This window comes from Seriola aureovittata, chromosome 5 (genome assembly GCF_021018895.1).
Source record: "Seriola aureovittata isolate HTS-2021-v1 ecotype China chromosome 5, ASM2101889v1, whole genome shotgun sequence".
Lineage (NCBI taxonomy): Eukaryota > Metazoa > Chordata > Actinopteri > Carangiformes > Carangidae > Seriola > Seriola aureovittata.
This window is the reverse complement of record NC_079368.1, coordinates 20,514,340-20,534,876: the sequence shown is the minus strand read 5'-3', so window position 1 is coordinate 20,534,876 and position 20,537 is coordinate 20,514,340. Positions and strand designations below refer to the sequence as shown.

The 20,537-nt window shown below is 40.6% G+C and overlaps 1 protein-coding gene across 1 annotated transcript in view; it reads right to left on the bottom strand.

The window, feature by feature from the left end:
• The window catches only part of nos1 (nitric oxide synthase 1 (neuronal)), a 42,311-nt gene that overhangs the window by 4,323 nt on the left and 17,451 nt on the right, over positions 1–20,537 (bottom strand). Inside the window, exons 8-28 of the mRNA XM_056377303.1 lie at positions 19,126–19,267; positions 18,877–19,016; positions 17,770–17,944; positions 16,624–16,725; positions 14,368–14,562; positions 13,800–13,885; positions 13,072–13,216; positions 12,016–12,120; positions 11,874–11,932; positions 11,639–11,755; positions 10,781–10,955; positions 9,783–9,921; positions 8,556–8,634; positions 8,138–8,331; positions 6,356–6,525; positions 4,880–5,090; positions 3,738–3,825; positions 2,866–2,987; positions 2,429–2,577; positions 1,765–1,959; positions 664–782 (exon numbers count right to left, since the gene is read on the bottom strand). Coding sequence (XP_056233278.1) covers positions 664–782; positions 1,765–1,959; positions 2,429–2,577; positions 2,866–2,987; positions 3,738–3,825; positions 4,880–5,090; positions 6,356–6,525; positions 8,138–8,331; positions 8,556–8,634; positions 9,783–9,921; positions 10,781–10,955; positions 11,639–11,755; positions 11,874–11,932; positions 12,016–12,120; positions 13,072–13,216; positions 13,800–13,885; positions 14,368–14,562; positions 16,624–16,725; positions 17,770–17,944; positions 18,877–19,016; positions 19,126–19,267 — 2,907 coding nt within the window. The remainder of the gene's footprint in view (positions 1–663; positions 783–1,764; positions 1,960–2,428; positions 2,578–2,865; positions 2,988–3,737; positions 3,826–4,879; positions 5,091–6,355; positions 6,526–8,137; positions 8,332–8,555; positions 8,635–9,782; positions 9,922–10,780; positions 10,956–11,638; positions 11,756–11,873; positions 11,933–12,015; positions 12,121–13,071; positions 13,217–13,799; positions 13,886–14,367; positions 14,563–16,623; positions 16,726–17,769; positions 17,945–18,876; positions 19,017–19,125; positions 19,268–20,537) is intronic.

Sequence of the window (20,537 nt, the reverse complement as noted above, 5' to 3'; positions counted from 1 at the left end):
TTTCTGCTGCTGGAGACAGCTCTCGCTGAGTAAAGGAAAGTAGTTTCTTCTGGACTGGTAAGGAAACAGCTGTTGATGCTAATGTTGGCAATGTAGCAATAGCAAAACTTAAAGAAATAGCTCCTCTAATGTTGCACAGCTGGTGCGAATAGCTAAATATAAAATAAAGAGCCAATCTTTATGCTCTGATTTCGCAGCCTTCCTAAAATTATTCCAAAATAAAAAACAAGAAAAAAAAAGAATTTGATGGCCGCATGCAACAATAAATTGAAAAGCTATTAGGCTTCTGGGTTACTAGTATGAGATCCTCATTCTAGGCTAACTACCCAATTAATCTGTTTTACAAGCAGTCATGCAAAAGCCAAGATGTTAACATTGCATGCAAGATATCTCATACTCTACTAAGAATATTGCCATGAAACTTACTGAACACATTCGTATTAGCTTTAGGATCAACCTGTACTGACCCCAAGGTCTTTTCTCTATTACTGACATTTGAAAAAGTTCACAAGAACCAACCCACTGAGGTTTCACTCAAGTGCAGGCCCACCTTGGGAAAAGGATTGTATGTTTTCATATCTCCAATCTGTCGTTAGGAAAAACCTTTTAAAGGACAGCACCCCCTATGTAAAACACTGGAAATTAAAGACTCAAACCACTTACTCATCTGAGTCCTTTTTGCTCTCCTCAATGTAGGCGATGGACTCTGAACGAAGCCGGTTGGTGACCTCATAGGTGCGCAGAGTGACACCAAAGATGTCCTCATGGTAGCGATTCTCATCCTGGTAGAGGGAGAGAGAAAGAGAGAAGGGGAGAATATGTGAGATGGATATTGCTACAGATATTGTTAAACAGTGAATGACAGGTCTGATTTGAAAGCATTGTTAGGTATGGCCTTTTCCTGAAGGGGAAAAAAAATAAAATACTTGATGATTTCAGATTTTTTAGTTCACAGCATACTATATTATTAGAGAGCACTTAGAAATGTTTGAGCTAAAAATTATTATTCACACTGCATACAGATTATCCTCTTCTGTGTAGTTTTAAAGAGCGTGGATACAGCAGGTATAACCAATGGCATGAAGGGATGAAGGGATATAGATTTCTTTTAATCCAAACACTACACCAGATAACACAAGTGAGCAAGCTGCTTTGCTTATTGGTATTCAGATTTGAATAAACACTATATACAGTATTACACAAATTTTTCTTTTAATTCTGTCTGTTTTCTATTTTCTTCATGCAATGTTGCACTACAGAATGAGATGTGAGATTTTTCTTTATACCCTTCCTTAAACATTTGTAGATTGGTAAATGTGTCTTCAGATGCCTGCAGTCATTGCATTTTTACCCATTCACTGAACAGTACTGAAAAACATCTCTTCATTTGTATACTACACACAGGTGTGTTAATGATGTGTAAGGCTATATTTAGCATTTTTACGCTTGAGTTCACAAATGAAATTAAGTCAGTGGGCGGTGTTTGTTAACCATTATTTTTTTCAGGAAATACTGACTGAACAGGTCCTCTGTTGTTCAGCTCTACGTTTCAGTTACATATATTCAGATGAAGAAGCTGTGTAGTAGAGCCTTGTCTGTTCAGCTGAAGTTGACTGCAAGCTCAATGGCACCTCTTCAACACTGTAGATCACATTTCACCTCTCATGTGACCCTCTCTTTCCTGACACTCTCACTCTCACTTTTTTCCAAGCTGTTTATTGGGTTTTAATGGTAAACATCATGGTGACCATTTCTCTCTCTTACACGAAGCTTGCTGATGAAGAAACCAGCATCCTCCAGGCTCATGCTGCCCTGCTGCTTGATGATTTGCTGGACAGTCTTAAGAACATCTCCGGCCATCGTAACATCCCCGCACACGTAGATGTGTCCTCCCTCCTCCTTCAGGCACTGGTACACCGTCTCTGACAGCTGCTCGCGCAGTACATCCTGTACGTATTTCTGACAGGCAAAGGAGGAATGATGAGTGTGCATCAAGAAGTCATGTGTGAGAAAAGAAACTATGTGAAAACAAATCAGTCAAGTGCAAACTGCAATCTGAAAGACTGCAGAGTATCGAAATTATACTTCTTGAGTTCTTCTTTTAAACTCAATTACCAAGCATCACTGCTAACAGGAACATAAACAAACAAAGCGAGAATCATTCAGAAGAGCAAAAGAGGCAGAGACATGAAGGTTAGAGGACTGCACAAGCTCAAATAATAAAAATGTTATCCTAAGAACTGCAGTCGAAAGTCATAAAGTGGAAACAAATCATGTGAATTGGAGTGAGTGTATTCCAGACCCAATAACCACAGCTGTTTTTATTCAGCCCTTTCCTCTGTGATTTTATTTCAAACCCACACAGCAGTCCAAAGAGAGTTGTGATAAGCTGACTCATCCACACTTATGGACAGGTAAGTGTTTGTACCTTTGGTTTGCCGGGTTCTCTGGAATAGGCCGTGTAAAGCTCCTTGAACACTTCTTTGTTCTTGGCCTGGATGGTCTCCTCCTTGTAGATGTGGTCCATCTCGGACTGCCGACAACCAAACACCAGGATCATGGGGCAGGATTCAATCCCTTAAAGGTGACAGGCAGAGTTACTGTGTTGTTCTGAATGGAGATGTAGAAATGACAGTCTGCTCTTTTTTTGTATTATCTAAATCTCTGACAGGGATTTGATCTAATTCTGTTTTATTACTCAGAGGTGCATTTGACAGGATTTTAATTAGAGGACAAAATGAATGAGCTTGTCCAGGATATTCACATGATCAGCCATCAAATTGAAGATCTCGCCTATAATTCAACTACAGAGCCTCTCTGTAAGGTAACAATAAACATCTCTAAAGAATGAGGGAGGAAACCAACCTTTGTGTTCAAGGTCAAATAGTCTCTGTTGCCAGAAGCTTCTGAATGGGGCAATACCTGTTCCTGGACCCACCAGGATACAAGGTGCGTGGTTGTCTTTGGGAAGTTGGAAGGATGGTGCACTAAAATGATAACAAAAGAAATGGTAGGCAAAAATAAATAAATATGTAGTAAAAATATCCTAAAGTGTAAAGTAAGCTTGTGAAATTAAGTATCAGTTTAACGTTTTGGGGAACATGCTCATTCCCATTCTTAGTTAGATCAGACTGTGATTAGGTGGATGTGGCTCAGGAGGTAGAGAAGATCACCCTCTAATTGGAAAGTCTGTGGTTTGATCCCCAGTTCCTTAAGACCGCATGTTGCAGTGTCCTCGGGCAACAGAAAAAGCACTGTATGTATGTGAGTGAATGGGTGAATGAGGCTTGTAGTGTAAAGTGCTAGTAAAGCGCTACATAAGTTGAGTCCATTGACCGCTTTCATGTCTGTATGCTAAATATGAATCTTCCATTAGCAGTTATTAGCAGCAACATGTGACTATTACTTGGACCAGTTGCCCAGCAAACAATGAATATCAGATTACAAAGGCAAGAAACAACGTCTTCATTAGTGAGCTTTAGAGGTGCTGATTGTTGCTATATCTGGACAGAGCCTGGCTAGGTGTTTCCCCGTTTCCAGTCTTTATGCTAAGCTAAGTTAGCCAGCTACAGGCGGCAGCTTCAAATTCAGCAGGCAGACATGAGATTGGTTTCCATGTTCTTCTTATTATTATTATGACTATTTCCCAAAATATCAAACTTTTCCTTTAACATGCAACAATACTGATTCAACTGACATTCAACAAAATTCCTTGGAAAAAACATTGTGATATTTACCCGCGGACAAAACACGGCACCATCTCCCCCTTCTCTATCCTGTTGAGCCACGATGAACACACTCCATGGTGGATAGGTCCCTCTCCATCTGAAAGGGATGATTACTAAAAAACACTTCACCTTTTTCTCTCCCCTCTGCCTCCCACTCTCTTTAAGTGCACAAACTAACAGAAGAAGTGTAAGTGTCCCTAATATGTTTTCCAAGGCTAGGGCCATTTCTCTTTTTCTCTCTCTCCCTCTCTCTTTCTCTAAAGGTAAAATTACAGTAATTCAGCTGCTGCTTATACAATCATGGTAACATGTTTGTACTAGTATACATTACTTGATGCGAGAGAAAATGATAGTGAGAAGCACCTGGTAACATTTGCTGACTGACATAATGGATGCTAATTGCAAAGGTGGAGATATAAGAGCATCGTTATATACTATGCACTGAGATTAATAAAACAAATTGAGATCCGGGTAGCAAATGCAACTAATATATTGTCATACAGACTGGTATACCTGCACTGTTTTCTCTCATTTTATGTTTTTGTCCATATCTCTAAATAGAATCTGTTTAGAGATACTGAATCTTCCCGAGGTGTTTCTAAATCTACGCTCCTTGTAATTACAGTCGTGGTCCAGCCGCCCTAAAAAGCAGACTGGCTTTCAAAGATAACTTCCAATCAATTTTCTTTCAGCCATCGCAGGGTTTTCAGAGAGGCTGAGTCATCTGACTTTTCGAGTCTTTGCAGCAACCTTGAAAGAGCTGCAGCACAGTGTCTTTTATCCATGACATAAACCCAACCAAAGAAAAGTATATATATACGGGATATGTACTTCCTTTTTGAGTAATACGTTACTGTTAAATACTGTTTAGAAACCACAGGGGGTGATTCCGTTTATTTAGCAGTTTTACTGAAATGTCAAGAACATTGGCTATATGAAATGTCAGCGATAAAGAGACCAATTTCAGACCCTCAAAAGCCTAATGGGAGCATTCAAGTTCATCTTCCTGGTCAGCAGAAAAGACCATAAACACCTACAGCTACACCTACACAGCCTTGATGTCCTCGGAGAGATGTTAATATTTAGTGCTCAGCTCTGTTAGAGAAGTTCCTGATATGAAAAAGATCCCATGATGAGTAGTAGGTCCTTACCTCTGGCACGGTAAGAGACCACAGCGACGGTGAGGTGGATCTCTCCTGGGTGCAGCTCTGGAGAGGAGCTGATCGAGTAGTAGCGAGGCTGCAGGAGGGGCAGCTGGGTGAGCAGCAGAGTGGAGGGCATCTGGATGGAGGGGAACTCCTCCAGCACCTCCACCAGTGTTGGATTGTTGTACCACTTCCACTCCTCATACTCCTGCAAACCCTGGGGAATCAAAGAGAAAGACGGGGGAAAAGTACACGTGGATATGGTAAGTTGTTGAATTTTTGTTATCCTAATTAAGAAACCAAAGTAACCGCCGTAACAACAGGAAAAAAAGAGGATGGTTTCCTCTCTTAGATCTGTAAACATTTCTGACTGGAGAGCAGGAGGCAGCCACAAGCAGAACCATTCACCGTTCACTGCCCAACTGTTTTTGTGTGTCATCAGTGACATTTGGATGGGATGAATTTAGAGAACTGCCACCAGGCTAAAAAAACTTTGAGTTTTGCTTTGTTCTCAAGTCGCTAATGAGCGACACAGTGCCCATTATGAGGCCTGGCGTTGTCTCCACCCTGAGCAATGTATGAAGAACCGTACAATTTTAACAGTGAAAGCACTTTTGGGCCTTTGTTCTTTAACCTTGATAAACAGATGGGGCAGTGGGACTCTTCATAGAGTGATATTATTCGATGGTTTGAGAAATTGTTGATAGATTTGTAATATCATTTTTGTTTAATCATTTCAGTTTTTGAAAACAGAACAGCTTGAGTGTTCTCTAATGCTTATAATGAGAATCCGTGGATGAAAAAAAGAGGATTAGAAAAGTCAGAGAGACGCTGCTTCAGTCCTGCAAATGAGCTGGAGATTTAGCACATACAAAAATAAAACTGATCTGCAGCGCTGATTCTACTGTACTGTCTCTTTTTCTGAATTCAGGAGCCATTCCATCTTTTCCTCTTGCTTTGGTGACAATGATTCGATGTAGAGCATATGAGTCACTGCTTGGCCTCAGCCAGCCTTTTCCACACATTGACAAAAATGGAGAGTGAATTGTGGGTGGCACTGCAAGGGGGAATGGCTCTGGGTTAGAACGATCAGCGGCTTTAATTTGGCGCCAGCTCACTCCTACTGTATGTATTTCCATCGGTGCAAAGTGCATCAAATCAGCTTTCAGACACAGAAAACTATCGCCCATATTTTGATAGCAAACATGATGAATGTGTTGGTTACTGTTGTGCCTTAAACACATGGTGACTTTTTTTTTATAAAACTGTGCATCTAAAAGTGTCCTAATAAAAAAATGTCTGCATACATTTGGCTTTCAAATGGCAAAAAGAGAGAGTATATTTTTGGATAAAGCCTACGCACATGTATTGCAAATCCCTTATGTGGCTGGTCACGAACCAAGCTAAGCGCTCAGTGCAGCAGCAGCTCAATAATTCTAAAGGTCAGTGTTAATGATAATGCTGAAGACTAAGTGAATTTACCTTACTGAGGATCTCTAGTTTCTTTTTCTGTTTGTCATTGGTTGCCAGAGCAGCGAACTGCTGCAGCAGCACAGGGCTTGGTGGGGTGGTGATGTCCAAGAAGTACTGGAAGGCCTGGTAGATGGTGCAGGGAGGGATACGAGTCTCATTTGTCCAGTTGCTGATTACACCTACAGAAGAGAGTTAAAGTTAAATTAATTCATATTTTATTTAAAAAAACTGTTTTTAAATGACTATGTATAACAAGACAGGGAATGATTTTAGTAATAATCCCACAGATAATAACCCAACTCTGCAGTTGGTGGTGGTAAATTAATGACAAAAAAAAACCCCAGAAGAAGCCCGAAGACGCTGTCATAGTTTACAGGGAAAACGCACCGACAAACTAAGCATTCACAACCTGTACAGCACCAAACTGCAGACACAGTGGAGCATTTACTGCTAAAGAGCCAGATGTTTTTCTCAGGAGTTGGTTGAGGCTAAAACAGAGCTAAGAGGAGACTTACATCTGTGTCTTTCAACAGAAGTCCAAACCAAATCTAATGTTGCTCTGCGTCTGGTCTGCTGACCAAAGCGGCCAAAAAAATGAAATAAAAACCACACACAACATGAATTTCTATGCTAAAACTACACCTGTTACATCAGCCCAGAGCCTGTTTCATGCAAGCTGCTTTTTGGACCATGAGATCGTTTCCTCTCCTGTTTAATTCACACTGAACTAATCCAAACAAACTCTATACTTGCCTACATGAGCATGCCAAAGCCCTGTAGACCACACAAACGTATTTGCAATTTGGGAGCAACAGCCATTTGTGAAATATCACATAGACACAATTTGGAATCTGCATGTAAACAGTGCTTGCAAATCGCTTTTGTGAAACAGGCCTGTGAATCACAAGAAGAGGCTGAAATGAAATTCACTGCTGACTGACAAATCAAGACTTGAAGAGAAAAAAAAGCTAGATGCAGTGACATTAGAGCTGTTGTCTTTCATTTTATCTTTTTATTTAACCTTAACTTAACAAGGAAGACTGTTGAGATACATTAGGCAGGATGTAAACACTTACTAAATGGTTTAGGTTACGCTGTAAGACAGTCTAAGACAGTTGTAAGCAGATATAAGTCATTTTAAAGAGTTGGTTAATGCATTTGTCAACAACTGTTCCTCATATGAAGCATATGTTACCTAATATTTCTGAACCTCTTTAAACACGCTTGGTATTATTTGTACGTGATTTGTTCATGTATATAATCATGTCATCATAAACTGTCGAGGCTTTGCTATACTGTGTTATCAATAATTCATTAATCAAATTAATACACCAGTTTTAGATGCTTAATATGATTAATTATAATCGCTTACACTTATATTATAGTATGTAATAAACCATTCATTGTGTCTATGCTAGTGTGGTAGCCGGTGGCAACACAAGAAAGCAGGAAGCTTAACAAGCTATTAACATTTATTATTTGTCAAGGAAAATTTTGAAGCACACATACTGTGTTTAAGAAACACATTGCTTTACAGTCACAGTGAAAATCTCAATTAAGTCACCTAGTGTCATCACAACTGTTTGCCAATATGCAGCTTCACTGAAAGATTTCTGGGCACAGATACCTCGCTGAAGTGTGACTTAACGGTGTCTGATGAGGCTGCAGAGACTGTTTCTTATTCATGTTTTGATTTTGACATCATGCCCAGATTTTAAACCGCAGCACCTCCTGATTTCACGCCTACTGTACAACGCAAAGTAGCGTGACGTTGCTAATAGCATCACCTACCTAGGGCAGTGTTCCTCTCCTCCAGGAACTCCACTTTGACAATCTGATTGACAGGCGGAGCATCCTCCAGTTTATCTATGAGAGCTGTAACCAGGTCCTCGTGGTTGCCAGGGAAGATGCCCAGATGGTCGCCGGGATGGTAGCTCAGGCTGTCGTGGTTGTTTGTGTGGAGCCGCACAAATATGGTAGAGCGACTGCAAAAGACATCAGAGATTTAGGGAACAGCGCTGCAGCATTTTCAGTCTGTTCCATTTAGATCACACATCACAGTAAACAGAATGAAGGAGTTGGACACCAGAAGAGTGCATTAGATCAGTTCAACATTATTTTACAAATTACACCCAGTTATACAAAAATAAGAAAAATATGTATCAAATCTTTTCCTGTGAAAGTATTTCATGTGTAAGTATACTCTTACTTGGATTTTGGACTTTGTAAGTTTTGAGATTCCAGCATCTTTGCTCCAGAGACCTTCTTCTTGTGAACAGTGTATAATGCTGTTAGCAGACAGAAAACAAATTACATCACATACGTAACATTTACATTATTTTTGTCTAAAATAATAGTTATTTACAGCAGTGGTTCTCAAACCTTTTACATCAAGGACCCCTAAACTGACACTAATTAGACCACAGACCCCCATCTGATAAGAAGTTTTATTACAGAAAGTGTTTGAAACACATGACCAAAATAGTCACACATCCTGTCACTGTGTTACTTATGGATGGAATTATAGTGAAAATTAATTATTCCCCTTTTTGATGGAAACCCCAGGAATATCCTCACACACTATGGGTCCCCGGAGCCCACTTTGAGAACCACCAATCTTGTTTTTATTTAAAGAACACTTGAATTTATTGGAAAATACAGCAATTTTATTTCTTTCTGAGAGAGATTCTAGATGATAAGATCGATACCCCTCCTTGTTTGTACATTAAATACAGAGCAAGCACCAGGAGGTGAGTAGCTTAGCTTAGAATAAAGACTAGAAACACTATGTATTGAACAAACAACAATACAACGTCTTAATTAGAGAGCTTTAGGCAAACCTTTAAAACAGCCAGGATAGCTGCTTTGCCCTCCTTCTAGTCTTTATGCTAAACTAAGGTAACTGCCTTCTGGCACTTGCTTAATACTACCACACATTCCAGTGGTATTGATCTTCCCATCTAACTCTGGGGAAGAAAGTGAATTAACACACTTCCCAAAATGTTTAACCCTTCTCTTTTCTTATCCAGGTTATGTTAAGTTTTTGTTGAAACATTTTTAGAGTGGCGTTGTTTCAACATATGATCATTTTGGAAGATGTAGTTTGTGGTGCTGTTGAATTGAATAGTATTATACTGACAGGGGTTTCTATTATTTTGTCCAGCCCACATATATCAGTAAGGTTAGGCTAAAGTAACAGAGACATCTCGATCTTTATCTCAATCCATATCTCACTGAAAGTGCTATAATTACCTAATTAATTTATCTAAATTAGATAACTTAAAATTATCAATTAAATTAGAGTATTTTTCTCTGAGCCACTGGTCTTGATCAATAACCCTACTGCCCCTCTGCTTCTTATATCTGCTTATACCCTTTCATATCAAGACACCATTCAATAGTTCATCACTCAGCTCCCACAAGGTTGTTTATTTACCTTCAGTGAGGGCCGGGGCCTCGGCTGTGTAGGTCAGGCGGAACTTGCTCTTCTTCCAGCTGCGGTCGTTGCTGATCAAAGAGTCATTGGCCTTCTCGATGTTCACATCATCGCCAACACAGAACACGTCACAGGCAGCCTTGACATATAAGAACACAGCCACGGGAAAGAACACGACCATTATTCAAAGCGTCCCTTCACACCTACAGCAGCAGGAGAGCATCGCACAGGAATAGCAAAGGATTTGGAGAACGGTCTCCTGCACGCTAAGTAGGGCTGTCTTCACTACCTCAAGGTCATGTACGGCCAAACAACTTCGAAATGCTACCTTGACTGTTGGGGTTGTTTTTAAGGAGTGATAGGGATTTCTGATTCAAAGGTCCCATATCTTATATTTTTCCTGTGTTTTATTTAAAGTGTTGATATCCAAGAAGATATATTTGTGGTTTTAAGAACCAAAAACATCTCAATGTAGTTTTACATCAGGCATGTTTCTGGACCTCTAGAAACAACAGGTCTGTGAGCCAATCAGAAGAGAGGAGGCTTTGAGCATGTTCTCTGATTTGCTGATTGTTTACTGAATGATCAAATAAAAATATAGCAGATTTCACGAAAACACTCCAAACCAAATCCTGGAATGCTGGATGTTGGGTCCAAGTGGGCCGTGCTGGGGGCATGGCTGACAAAGTTACTGATGAAGTCCTGATGAATCATTTTGAGGCCGTTTCTGAATACAGGCCGTGAGCATTTCTCTGTGGACTGGGCACTTTGATACTTTCAAAGTATTAGTATAGAACCTAGACCTGCTTTATAATCAAAAAAGACAAGGGAATCTCACTTTATACATTATGGCACCTTTAATATATGCTGTTGTGGAAAACAGGGGACCATATTAATGTCAAAACCAAGCCATGAGACGTCACCGACATGCCAATCATGAACTAAAGGGAAAAATGTAACTAAACCAAGCCCAAAGGGTCTTAGCCCAAGAAACCGACCTTAAAAACCTTCTTGGCCCAGGTTCTGAATGACTCCTCCTGGCCACACAGCTCATCTCCCTCTCCCATGCGTAGGATGCGTTCCCCCCCCAGCTCTTCAAACAGCGTGTCCACAGCGTGGGCAAAGGCGCAGAAGTGTGGGTAGGCCCTGGAGCCAAGGCCAAACACTGAGAACCTAAACAGAGAGACACACACACAGAAACACGCGAAGAAAGAGACAAAGATAGAGAGGCAGGTGGTGTTAAAAAAGAAAAACACAAACAACACACATTCGCAAACTGCCGCCACCGTAACCCACGTTCCAAACTCGCCCTTTCTTACCTCTCCAGAAGGCCCAAAACGTTGAAAAACAGCTGACGATTTACTAATACTTGTCCCGCCTGGTTTCAGAGTGATGTAAACATGATATAGACCGCTCCTCTGAGAGCAGACAAGTTCTGCTGTTCTTGCTGTGAGGCAGTCAGCCCACATCAGATTCAAGTTTGAGGAAAATTTCTGTTGTCTGCTCTTCTTTAACAAATCAGCAAACTGTCCACTGCAATAAGATTTGTCCCCAAAACAGTTTCACAGAGGAAGAAACCCACTCTCTCATAGAGTATGTTCAGGGTGAGAATGAAAATTTAATTCACTGAATAAATAAATTAAATTTGGAGATTTTGTTAATTGTTAGTTAAGTATGATGTGAGCATGTTGTAAAATTACAAACATTTTTTACTTTTATATTCCATGTCATTGTGTTAGTGGGAAAAAAACCTGATGGGAAAGTGGCTACTTGTATCTTGTTTATAAGTATATCATTTTTTGTTAAGCTTGATCACATAAACTCTGTTTGATATGTTCTAGCCTGGTTTTGTTTACCTGACATTAGCGAGAGGTCCGGTGCTCTCAAAGTTGATTCTGGTTTCTGGCTCATCGCTGGAGGACTTGCGAGTGTCAGAGTAGGAGGACACGCTGTTGAAACGGACCTTGTAGCTCCTGGACAGGAAGCAAAGGCAGAGAGATGAGACACATAGTTGTGTAACTCAAGGAAAATGAAAGATGGAAACTGACATGCACGGATACAAAGACAGGCGAGTTGAGGGACTAAACCCACTTTCTGTCCTCTGTGTTGGATGTTGGGTGGCGCATCTCCATTAAGGCAGCTCCAAATTTCTAAAGCAACAAAAGAACAATTGGTAATCTGCACATCTGTCCTGCGCTCAATGAACTACAGCTGTTAAATATAACAGATGTACCTCTCCATTTTCAGGTGGATCACCGTTGCCGAATGTGCTGGTCACCACTAACACCAGCGTCTCATGCTCCAGATCCACCACATCATATTCATCCATTGACATGACCTAAAAAAAAATAAATAAAAAACCTTAATGCTGAGTGAATCTTAGCCCCCCACATACATGGTGCAGTCTTTATCTCGCTCTCGTCTCCTAGACACACACTGCACACGACAGATGACTTGAGCATATAAATTAGGGCTGAACACACAGCCGTTGGCAGAGGAGGAGGTTGTAATGACCACTCTGTCCTCGCCTCTAACGAGATGATAATATGCTGCTGCCACACAACGAGCGTCCATGATGCATACCACTCAACATGATGGTGTTTGTCCGCTATGGACCGCGCTTACATTTCTCACACACACACACACACACACACACACAAACACACTTACACACACACACACTTACACACAAACACACAGACACACAACCAAAAGCGTGAAGAAAAAAAAACTGGGCTTTAGCCCCACGACAACTAAGATTTGTCCCCTAGGCGTTCACATCTGCCCTGCTATCCATCTACACACACCCACTCTCAGCATGCATGAATCTCTTCTTGTGTGATTGATCACAGTGGAAAAGCAAGAAGGGAGAATAAGATATGACCTGGAGGAAAAGCACAGAGTGTATGATTGCGAGCAGCATGGTTTGTTTTTTTTTTTTCGAACAGATTTGCACAGCCAGGGGTGCTGCAGGATCTTGTCTTAAACTACTGCACTGTTAAACGCTTCGGCGGATAAATCTTGCCTCCGACCCGTGGCACTTTAGTGCATGAGAGAAGAAGAAAAGACACACTCTCTTCTTCTTCTTCTACCCTCTCATCGCCTGTACTCAGCTGGCATCTGCTTGACTTCGTCAGCCAGAGAGCTGAGAGAAGGATGGGTGGGGGCTAGGTAGGATGTAGGAATGATGTCTTTGAATTCCTCCTTTTTCAATTAGATGTTGGTACAATGACACACCGGCTCCTGTTAAACTTTCGGATAAGATGATGCAAGGCGGGAGCAAGCGTACCTTTGCGTCAAACGCGTGCTTGAAGATTTCACAGAGAGTTTTGGCATAATCTTGCGATTTTCCCGTCTCGGTGGCAAAGAGTATGGTGGCTTTCACCCTCTTGGCCATGGCCTGGCCCATGAGCTTGGCTGAAAACTTCACAGCCCTGCAGAGGTGAGAAAGTAAGATGCACGGAAAACAAAGGACTAGTGATTCGAGGTCACAGTTTGCAACGTTTAATCTTCTGCAAGGATTTAGGAGACTCCCTCGTGCTGATACATCAGGTAAAACATTTGTTACTGAGCCATGGAAATTGGCAATGGAGGCTGCAGTGGTATGGCTCACTTCAGCACGCAGCTGACATTATGTTAAGGTAGCAGATTCGTGACAATTGTGATTACCTTAGCTTGTCATATCCTCAAGGCAATTATATTAATAGCAGAGCACACACACACGTGAGTGCATGCACACACAGACAAAACACTGACAAAGCTCTGATTACTCCCAGAGGGGTTGATTAAAAGAGTTTTACCGCTGAGCACACCAGCTTCCTTCCCATGTGTCTGTCAGGAAATTGATTACATGTTTGGCCGTTAAATTACCACACACACACACACACACACATCCTACAGCGCATTACCTTTCACATTTCAAGAGGTCTATAAATGCAGGAAGAAACGGCATCACTAAATTAAAACAATTGCATTGGATTGTTTTTGTCTAATGTTTCTGTGTGAGTGCATACTCACTTGGCAAGCTTCTTGAATCCAATGGCTCTCTTCTTTGTGGGCGTCCCATTGACTCCTTTCCAAACATGGGTATTCCAAGGATCAGGCTTTTGCATGACGAAAAAGGAAACAGGGTTCAGGCAATGTCTTTGCATGAAGTTAAAATCCATTCCAAGATATTGAGATATCGTCAGCAAAGTGTTTTCCAGGAGTTACTTGGTACAGTGGAGTTTTAATTCACTATTTGCTGTACACACTTCCCTTTAATGTGCCTCGTCTACTTCCACTCCAGGTAATGATTTCCAACTTTAATTTCCTTTAATGATTTCCTTAATATAGCTTGGCAGCCAACTAATTTGTAATCATGAGGGCATGTCTATAATTGTGTTGATGCCCTCTGCCAAAAACACAAAATCCCATGCATTGCATTATGGTCTACTGAAGCAAATGTTAGCGCAGTTAGTAGTATCTCTGCCTGTTGGTGAATTCATCCCGAGGGAAAATGTGCTTTAGATTTCCAGATTAGGATTATTTTTCACACATAGCTAACCAAATGGGTGATTCATGATCACATGACTACTCTTCTCACCTGGTACTCAAAGGACGGGGTGAGGCGGTAGTTGAGCATTTCTTGGTGGAAAACTGGTGTGATACTTCCTGACATGGGAGGCACAATCCACACCCAGTCTCCAGGACAGCCACCTCGCACCCGGTACTCATTCTCCATGTGCTTCATGAAAGACTCAGTAGCTGAGTGATGGTCTACTATGGTCACTTTGCATGACTAGAAATAGGGAGGGGAGCACAATTAGAAAAATATGTCAAATATGTATTTTCTTTTATACAGCCTATTACCTATTACCTTTACATTTCGCATTAATTACTCAGGTTGGGAGTCTAACTAAACAGACAGTATGTAGGGAATACTACCAAACCTTGTGCCGACATTGCACCTCTGTGAGGTTGGCAGCCCATGTGATCTGAACATGTATAAAACTATTTCAGTTCGTTTGTGCACACAAAATAGAAATCTGTGCTCAAACCATTTTTGAGAAATTATGTCAGTCCCAGCTCAACACCCCAATTTGTTTTCACCTTGCTTGTGCACATTTATGCAAACCACACAAACATCTGTGCTCATTATTTCTCAAGTTATCACAATTTATTTATCTGATGTGTCATGCTCATTACTTGAGAATTAATGAAGCAACAATGTTTGTTTTGCCTGCATAAATGATGTGCAAACAAATGAGTCACCACTTTGGAGTCATTTGGACGTTCATCGGGAGATGAGGCCCATACTTCAAAATATCATGTTTAATTTCTCAAAACTGGCGCAAACACAAATTTTGCCTTTTTTTTTGCCCTCATAATTTTGCTACTAATGAAAATACTTTTTATCAATATCCAGATCATACAGGATGCCAACTAGGGTTGTCACCAAAACCGATACTTCAGTATCAGGTCAATGCCACGTGGCAAAAAACGAGACGGTACCCGTTTTCTTGTGGTATCAAAGGTACCGAAATTACTGACACTTGATGAGATTGATAGTCAGCCTCTTAGGAAGTAACATAAGATTGACATCCTATTGAGGGAGACAGTTGAATGAGGGATCAGGTCTCATTGTGCTCAAGCAGGATGTCATTAACTGTCTGAGCAACTTATCTCATGGTGCAAAAGTGACAGTAATCTACCAAAAACATGCGTAAAAGAACATTAACACTAATTAATGCATCACTGGCAACATTTTCACAGTTTCTCCGGCACATGCTCTGCCTCTGCCCAAGGGAGGATGAGGAACGTCCACTACTAGGCTGCAGTCTAGCCGCGATTACAAATGGAAGATGGCGACAAGTTCAGGCACACAACTTGGTCCAGCTGCAGCGCCCCGGCTCGTCGAAAGAAAAAGCCAGAAGAGTCGCGTATGTAAATATTTTTCTTTGGAGGCGGATGAGAGGTTGATTATAGACCCGCAAAAGCCCGTTTGCCTTCACACTTTCCAAACCACAGTTGAAATAATGCTGTGCAATAAAAAGTTTACTGCTTATATTTTAGCAAAGTATTGTTTGCTTTAAATACTTGAAGGCTACATGCCACTTTTCTTTGTTTTTTGTTTTTTTTATCCGTATTTTTCAATAAAGGAGTGAAAGAGAAAGTACATGGAATTTATTGTGTGTGGTTTTGGTATTGGTATCGACTACTAAATTTCTGGTATCGTGACATCCCTAATGCCAACTATGAAGAGGTACACACTAAATTGGTGTAACATTTTCCTGTACACTCATCTTGTTAGTGAAATTATATCTAGGCCTCCTGAGCCCTTCAAGTGTCAAAAGGTCATTATAAACTATTCCTCAACCAACGTGTAAATATGGTGTCACGGACACACAGCACCACTGCTGAAAAAATTAGGGGAACACTGTGGTAGACAGCTATAACATTAAAGTGGTAAAATGTAGGTTTCTATGTTTAGTTTAGCTTCATTTCAAGATTATACTTAAAATGATACTGCTACCTGTGGTAGATCTGACTATATGTATTTCTAATTGTATTTTGGCAAAAATGTAAGTGTTTAGGACATAGTGAGCATTCAAATGGACAGAGAAGAAGTGCAAAATGCTGGAGAAGTTATCAAATCTAAGAAGTGATGTTTATATGGATATTTTCTTTTCCCCCTTTGAAATGTGATCAATTAGAACAGCTGTGAATCCAAAATGACTCAAGAATCAAGCTTCAAGCTTTTCAGAGCCCAAGAACGGAGGACAAGCGTTTGAGATTAATAGGATCTGTTTTGGTGTAGTATTACTTTAAATCTAGTATACAAACTTAAAGAGGCACCTACCTGGAAGCTGTAGAGAACAGCAATGTTGATCTCCACCAGCGCCTGGTCTTTCCAAAGGGAGGAAGTCTTCCTGGTGTCTAAGGCCATCTTGTTAGCAACCTCCTATACAACATAAAAAGAAAATTCAATAAGACAGTTCTGATATGAAAGTCACCATGCATGGTGTGCTGCAGATATGAGCTACAGACGGGTGACAAGTTAAAGGACAAACCAACATGAAGTGTCTTAGTAAAGTGTTGCGCCACCACGTGCCACCAGAACCTTGGCATTGATTCTACAAGTGTCTGAACTCTACTGGAGGGATGACGGAGGTGGAGAGTTGAAAAACTCCCATAGGTGTTCACATGTAAAACAAACAAAGTGACACCTAAGGAAAATAGTCTGACATTTCATTGGTCAAGGCCTGTTATGTCCATTTAGATTTTTCGCAGCCAAGTGTGATGTTCAAGTACGTTTCATGCATCCAGCAGGTGCTAGCTCATAGTAGTGGTTCAATCTCGAAAATAAAAACAAATTAGAAACATCATCATTTCTTAATGTTCTCCAATGTCTGACAGTGTTTCATTAAAATGAATGCCTTCAATCTTTTAACTCATTGAAGTGATCTCATTGTCTCATTGGCTAAAAAGTTTTCTTCTTATTTCACGCAAAGGATGTTACAGAACAAACCCCAAAGTACATTGCGCAAGCAAACAGCCCCCTTCACCAAATGCAAGCTCAATTTCCACACTTCAGATGTCAGACAAATCCACCAAGGCTGGCCCTGAAGTGCTCTTCATTTTAGGAATGGGAAACCCTCTCTTCCACTTGTCTGACTATGATACATGCAAAGATAGCAGATTGTCTGATCAGTCTAATTATGTGTCATATCACAAAGGACAAAATAACACACACGCAAAAGTGAGTAAATACAAGAATATTTTGGCATAATATCAAAATTAACACTGTGTAATTTATGTAAAGAGAATTTGCAACAAAGCACACGAAGGCTTTATTTCTTGACAAGTGCTGTTAATCAGCTTCCTCCTCAGCGTGCCCAATTAGAAATAGAATGGCAATCTGATTGGGTCATTTGGTAACACGACACATGCTCTTCTTCTCTCCCCCTTTTTACAATGGAGTCTGTGTTTTGACACGACACACTACCTCCAGAATGTTGTAGCGTGAGCTGTCACAGAAATCCCTCACGCCGATCTCCGTGCCCATGTACCACCCGCTGAAGGGGCAGCAAGTGAACTCCAGGCCGCCGATCTCCAGCAGCATGTTGGAGACCGCCGGGAGGCCGTACCACTTCAGGTCCAGTTCTCTGAACCACTCGTACCTGAGCAGAGCAAACAGGGGAATTACGGCTATGGGCTGGATTCATTTCAGGTGAGTCCTTATGTTCCCCACTGAGGTCAGGTGAATGTTTAACAATTGCAAAGTGCACAGTCATAAACATTTTTAGGAGCACAGTTAATTACCCCTGAGATACATGTCATCAAAAAGAAATGCAGCCAAAACAAACATTAACACAAAAGAAAAACACTTTTAACAGCTTTTCAGTGCTGGACAGAGCAGACAGGACCTCTATCTACCACCCTCCAGGGGGATTGATGACATTGCTTTCAGTGTATTATTTGCAGAGCTGGGTCTAATCTCATATAATGATGAGATGTTACTGGTGGTTGCAGCCTGTGCCAAGCTGATGCCAGAGCTGAGGGCCAGCTGATGCGGGGTATGGAGCAAGAGATGCCAATTTTTTAGGGGGAGTCTGGCAGGGAGCTCAGTGTGTCTGCAGTGATGTAGTGATAGCTCTGTGTGCATCTGTAGGTGTGAAAACTAGTGTAATACCCAATTCTTTACTGAGATTATGGGTATTAGATAAGCTTAATACTTAAGATCTCCAGGGCATTATTGGTCCAGGGTTTTCGTGCAGTAACTGCTATTTATTCTTAAAAGTAAAGCAAACACATGAGAGTAAAAAATTGGAGTAAGCTTGAAAACCGCACTAACAGGCCCCATGGTTACTACAAAATCTGGCATAGCAACAGATAAAGCATAGCTAGCTGTGCTTTCTGGGAACAATCAGCACAGTTGGAATGTGACGACAACCCAATCAGACTTTTGTCTTAAAAGTACCCCATTGTTTAAGAAGTGCTGTTAAGAGAAGAGTGAGTGGGTGGATGTCTTTTTGTAGCTGCCCTCTCTGCTCTTTTGTTTTGCCAGATTCTGTATGTTTCACACACACCTCAGAGAAAAGGAATAACTCACTTTGGGTGCACGATCGGCACCTCTAGGATGAGGTCTTCGGGGATCTCAAACAGCTCAGGATCATTCCCGTTGGCTTGCAGCAGGAGGGGGAGGACGTCGAAACGACCCTTTGGAGCTTTCCATCCCAGTTGCATGCAGATCTGGTGACCACAAGCAACATGTGAGCTGACAGTAGATTTGTCTTTCAAAGTGAGATGTTGCAGTTTTACCCCCCACGGAATTTAAAAAAATGCAGCTCCTCTTATGTACCTCAGTAAATTCAACATTTGCAGGGTCTCCCATGATCTGCCCATCAGGCTGTTTGTAACCAGCGTAACGAATCAGCTGACTGTTCCACACTCGAAAGTCATGTTTGCCATCTGTTCTCTGAGGAAATATGGTGATGGCCGACCTATGAGAAAAAAAAAAAAAATCATGTAAATAATGTGTAATGTAGATATTCACAACATGTGCATATGTGAGATTATAACTAGTTTTAGTAATAATCTTATTACTACTCTAACAGAAACATCTTAGATCAACAGCATGTTAATCCCTGTACATACTGTAAGAGGGTGTAAAACAAAGCATTACATGGTATATTTGAATATCTAAGTACATTACAACAGATGGTTGGTATTGTTGTGCACATAATCTGCCAAAAGGCATTCTTATTTATGTTATGTCAAAGGACTTACAGCAGGGCCAAAGCTTAGCTACCTTTGGTCGGTTCTACATTCCAGTAGTGTTTTAATGTCATGACTGGGTAAAAGTGTTAATGCTGCTAAGCTGGTTGTAAGTCGCTGAGGGGGGCGAGCAGCTGGTGTGAATCTGGGCCAGTTGTGCTTTGCAGTCTACATATGTAGGAAACAAATTTCTCAGCTTGGCTCGGGCGAATGGTGTAAATGAAACCAATAGCCATAGTCTCTACGATCAGACTGTATGTACAGCAAATGATACATTTCACTTTAATTTGTCCTCTTGTGGGCAACATATAATGTCGCAACTGGTGGTTAAGTGGGGTCCACTTTCAAAAAAAGGTAGAAAATGCACTGCTATGAAGCTGTGAAGTTCAGCTTCATCACATTATCATATTATTATATCGTCCATCGAGTCAAATATTTTTAAATCACGATGTAATAATGGTGACATGTAGTATGTGATCACTTACACATAAGAGAATGAAGAGCAAAGACTGCAAGTTATTACATTATTTAACAATATTTGTAATTGTATTATCATTATTATTGTTATTAAATCGTAAAATCCAATTGGCCAAACGCTTTATACAGTAATAATCACTTCCCATACAACAACTGTTTGTTATTGGTACAACTTTATAATATGGAACCATTTATTAAGGAGTTATAAGCTGTAACTTATGGCTTTACTAACTATACTAATACATAATTTACTGAAGCTATAAAGACCATGTATGTATTGTTGTTTGCAAATTTGATGATTTATTGGTGACTTATTAAGAAACAGAACTACAGACTTGTTAACTAATTATACATGAGAAAACCAGTATTAATAAATGATCACAAACATTTTAACTGCATAATAACTAAGAGAAATTATAGACACACTCTGGCAACCCAATATTTTTCTTGTTAATCACTTACATTACTGATTAAACCAAAAGATATAACCTTCATAAATATACAGAATATGCACGTCAA